The sequence below is a fragment of the Silurus meridionalis genome, chromosome 17 (assembly GCF_014805685.1).
Source record: "Silurus meridionalis isolate SWU-2019-XX chromosome 17, ASM1480568v1, whole genome shotgun sequence".
NCBI lineage: Eukaryota > Metazoa > Chordata > Actinopteri > Siluriformes > Siluridae > Silurus > Silurus meridionalis.
The window spans coordinates 90601-95600 of NC_060900.1; the positions used below are offsets into that span (position 1 = coordinate 90601).

Sequence of the window (5000 nt, forward strand, 5' to 3'; positions counted from 1 at the left end):
CAACAGTATTTTTCATTTAAGACTGAAAGCTCCAGAAAGTTTCGCCCATGATGACCTCAATGTGACCAAGGTGATGGTTATGCTAGAAGATCTGCCAGAAGTGATATTATCTCCAGGATTAGAAACACACACACACACACACACACACACACAATTTACCTTAATTATTAAGTTCTGTAAAGCTCCTTTGACACAATGTCCATTGTAAAAGACGCTATAGAAATAAACGCTTTAGAAATAAACTTGACTTGACTCACACACACACACACACACACACACAATTAAACAAATTATACAACAGTGTACAAGGGATTTATTGATCAAAATTATAAATAAATATCAAAATAATAATACATTTTTATAATAAAGTATAAATACAGAAGTGTGGAGTTGTTTGTGTTAGTATTGTGTTACAGTGTTGTGTAAAAATGTTGGTGTTGTGTTAGAGTTAGTCTTGTTTGTGTTGTGTTAAGAGTTTCAGTCTTGTTACAATGTTGTTTCAGTGTTGTGTTACAGTCTTGCTAGTGTTGTGTTTGTGTTACAGTCATAACAGGGTTGTGTTAGAGTTACAGTCTTGATAGAGTGTTATGTGTTTGCAGTGTATAGTAAGTGGTCATGTGACCAATCCGTCTGGCTGTTTCATTTCTCCAAAGTGTGTGTCGCCTTCCCTCTCATACACTGTTCTCCTGGTTTTTATATGGAGGAGTCGGTTTTCTGCCACTGCAATCACACACACACACACACACACACACACACACACACACAGACACAGGCTCTGAGTGATAACAGCCAATCAAACATTAGTTTTCTGAATGTTACTATGGAAACGTAGGTGTGGCCTGGAGCATAACTGGACAGAATTTCTGCACTTATTAGTGAATACTGTATTTATTTATAATTATGCCCCGCCCCCAATAATGTGTAGCTGTATTACCACTTCCTGTAGCAGCAGTAGCTGAGCGCACACACACACACAAGCAGCACAATCACTCCACAGCTGATAGAGATCACTTCCTCCAGTTTAAAGGGGCTTGTCACAGGTAAGCCCGGATTAAAGATCTCACACCGTTCACCGATAAATCCTGAGTGACACCTACACACACACACACACGGTGATTAGACTGTTGTGTCTAACATTTTCTGGAATAAATGTTGATTAGCATTATTAGCTTGGCTTACGTGCAGGACGGTGTGTTGATATTTTCATGAAAAGAACAGAGACCATTAATGCAAAAGCTCTCATGTTGTCCTGAACAAAGCTTGAGCATGGGGAGAACCCGGGGTTCATCTGCACACACACACACACACACATTATTTTGAAAGCAATGTTGGGATATTTCTCCTAAATAAATAAATCTCTATAGCAATATCATTGTAATATCAAGTATATTTTATAAAATAATAAACATTGTGTATGTGTGTGTGTGTGTGTGTGTGTGTGTGTGTGTGTGTGTGTGTGTGTGTTTTACACTACAATATAAAGTGAATATGGTGTAATGAAGTTACTATGATGACCCTCAAGGTTATTTTTCTATTTGCACATCCCTGAGTGTGTTATCCCTCTCACAGCAAAGCCACACGCTTTTACACTTTATTTATGAAAAAAAATGGCCTACTTTTATCTGTTTGTTTTCTCTATTTACTATACTATGTTATACAACACTATACATCACTATATAATCACTATACCACACTATACGTCACTATAGTATTACTATACATTACTATACCTCACTATACAAAACTACACATCACAATACTAAACTATACTACACCGTACATTACTATAACTATTACATATCACTATATTGTACTATACATCAAAATACATTACTATGCTTCATTAAACATAGCTTCATTACACTATATATGATTATATTACACTATACATCACTATACTAACTTACACATGATACCTCACTTTACATTTACATTCATATTATTTAGCATATACAATTATTCAGAATGGTGAGATGTTGGTTCACTAGATTACAAACTTAGAATTACTACACAATACATCATTATAATACACTATACTAAACTATGCATCACTATAATACACTATACATCATAAGAATACACTATACATCACTATAATACACTATACATCACTATAATACACTATACTACACTATAATACACTATACATCACTATAATACACTATACTACACTATACATCATAAGACTACACTATACATCACTATAATACACTATACTGCACTATACATCACTATAATACACTATACATCATAAGACTACACTATACATCATAAGACTACACTATACATCACTATAATACACTATCCATCATAAGAATACACTATACATCACTATAATACACTATACATCATAAGAATACACTATACATCACTATAATACACTATACATCATAAGAATACACTATACATCACTATAATACAATATACATCACTATAATACACTATACTACACTATAATACACTATACATCATAAGACTACACTATACATCACTATAATACACTATACTGCACTATACATCACTATAATACACTATACATCATAAGACTACACTATACATCATAAGACTACACTATACATCACTATAATACACTATCCATCATAAGAATACACTATACATCACTATAATACACTATACATCATAAGAATACACTATACATCACTATAATACAATATACATCACTATAATACACTATACATCATAAGAATACACTATACATCACTATAATACACTATACTGCACTATACATCACTATAATACAATATATATCAATATAATACACTATACTACACTATACATCACTATAATACACTATACATCATAAGAATACACTATACATCACTATAATACACTATACATCATAAGAATACACTAAACAACCCTATAATACACTATACTACACTATGCATCACTATACTGCACTATACATCATTATACTGCACTATACTACACTATAATACACTATACTGCACTATAATACACTACAATTCACTATAATACACTACAATTCACTATACATCACTATACTGCACTATACATCACTATAATAAAATATACTGCACTATAATACACTACAATTCACTAGAATACACTATACTGCATTATACATAACTATAATACACTATTCTGCACCATATATCGATATAATACACTAAACTATACTAGACTAGACTATGCATCACTAAAATAGACTATACTGCACTATACATCACTATAATACACTATACATTATTACACTACACTATACATCATAAGACAACACTATACATCAATAGAACACACTATACGACACTATGCATCACTATAATACACTATACTACACTATACGACACTATAATACACTATACATATTATACTGCACAATACATCACTGTAATACACTATTCTGCACTATAGATCATTATAATATTTTACACTGCACTACACATCACTATAATACACTATACTGCACTATAATACACTATACTGCACTTTGCTACACTATACATCACTATAATACACTATACTGACTGCACTATACATTACTATAATACACTATGCGGCACTATACAGTACTAAATTACACTATACTGCACTATACATCACTATAATACACCATTCTGCACTTTACTTCACTATAATACACTATACTGCACTATAGATCACTATAATACATGATACTGCACTATACATCACTATATTACACTATGCTGCACTACACATTACTCAAATACACTGTACTACACTATACCTCACTATACGTTTCTATACGTCACTATAATACATTATACATCACTATACTACACTCGAATACACTATACTATACGATACTATACATCACTCTAATACACTATACTATACTATACTATACATCACTATAATACACTATACTACAGTATAATACACTATACTATACTATACATCACTCTAATACACTATACTATACTATACATCACTATAATACACTATACTACAGTATAATACACTATACTATACTATACATCACTATAATACACTATACTACAGTATAATACACTATACTATACTATACATCACTATAATACACTATACTACAGTATAATACACTATACTATACTATACATCACTATAATACACTATACTATACTATACTATACATCACTATAATACACTATACTACAGTATAATACACTATACTATACTATACATCACTCTAATACACTATACTATACTATACATCACTATAATACACTATACTACAGTATAATACACTATACTATACTATACATCACTATAATACACTATACTACAGTATAATACACTATACTATACTATACTATACATCACTCTAATACACTATACTACAGTTTAACACACTATACTATACTATACATCACTCTAATACACTATACTATACTATACGTCACTATAATACACTATACTACACTATACGTCAATATAATATTTTGTAGAAATGTGTGACGTTTTTACAGTAACATTACATAAATAATAATAATTAATAATAATAGTAATAATAAGTTCTTACATTGTGTGAGGTTGTCGAGTTTCAGTATTGATTTGTTCTCAACACTTTCGACTGTTTGGCTGCAAAACAGTGACACTGACACCAGAGCGAGAACACCTTCAGAAAAATAGGAAAATGTAATTTAGCCAGTTTATAAGGTGAATATTGCTCTCTAACACACACACACACACACACACACACACACACACACACACACACACACACACACACAGTACATTTCATCACACATAAATACATATAAGATAATAAAGTCTATAATTATATAGATAAACACTGTGTTATGTATTAAAGTTAGTAGTAAAAAAATTAGTAGTCGACTGTTTTATTTATAACGACTTAAAGCAACATCTCAGGCCTTTTTATTTATTAACTCTACATATAGATTATGTTTTTTTTTATTAGTAATACACTATAAATCAGTTTCAAGACGTAAAGTGCTTCTTCAGACAGAAATGAATTTAAGCTGTTTGTTAGAAAAGTAAAATGAAAAGAAAAT

The 5000-nt window shown here is 30.9% G+C and overlaps 2 protein-coding genes across 6 annotated transcripts in view; one reads left to right on the forward strand and one right to left on the reverse strand.

Annotated features, from left to right (window-relative positions):
* The window catches only part of LOC124400246 (Rieske domain-containing protein), a 5148-nt gene extending 4766 nt beyond the window's left edge, over positions 1-382 (forward strand). For all 5 annotated transcript variants that reach the window (XR_006928340.1, XR_006928338.1, XR_006928337.1 and 2 more), the window contains one exon: positions 1-382. This exon is cut by the window's left edge. The gene's annotated coding sequence lies outside the window, so the exon portion shown is untranslated.
* Positions 296-5000, reverse strand: part of epgn (epithelial mitogen homolog (mouse)) — a 4937-nt gene continuing 232 nt past the window's right edge. Inside the window, exons 2-5 of the mRNA XM_046871940.1 lie at positions 4505-4600; positions 1180-1288; positions 935-1093; positions 296-720 (exon numbers count right to left, since the gene is read on the reverse strand). Of these exons, the coding sequence (XP_046727896.1) occupies positions 672-720; positions 935-1093; positions 1180-1288; positions 4505-4600 (413 nt within the window). The 3' untranslated portion in view covers positions 296-671. The remainder of the gene's footprint in view (positions 721-934; positions 1094-1179; positions 1289-4504; positions 4601-5000) is intronic.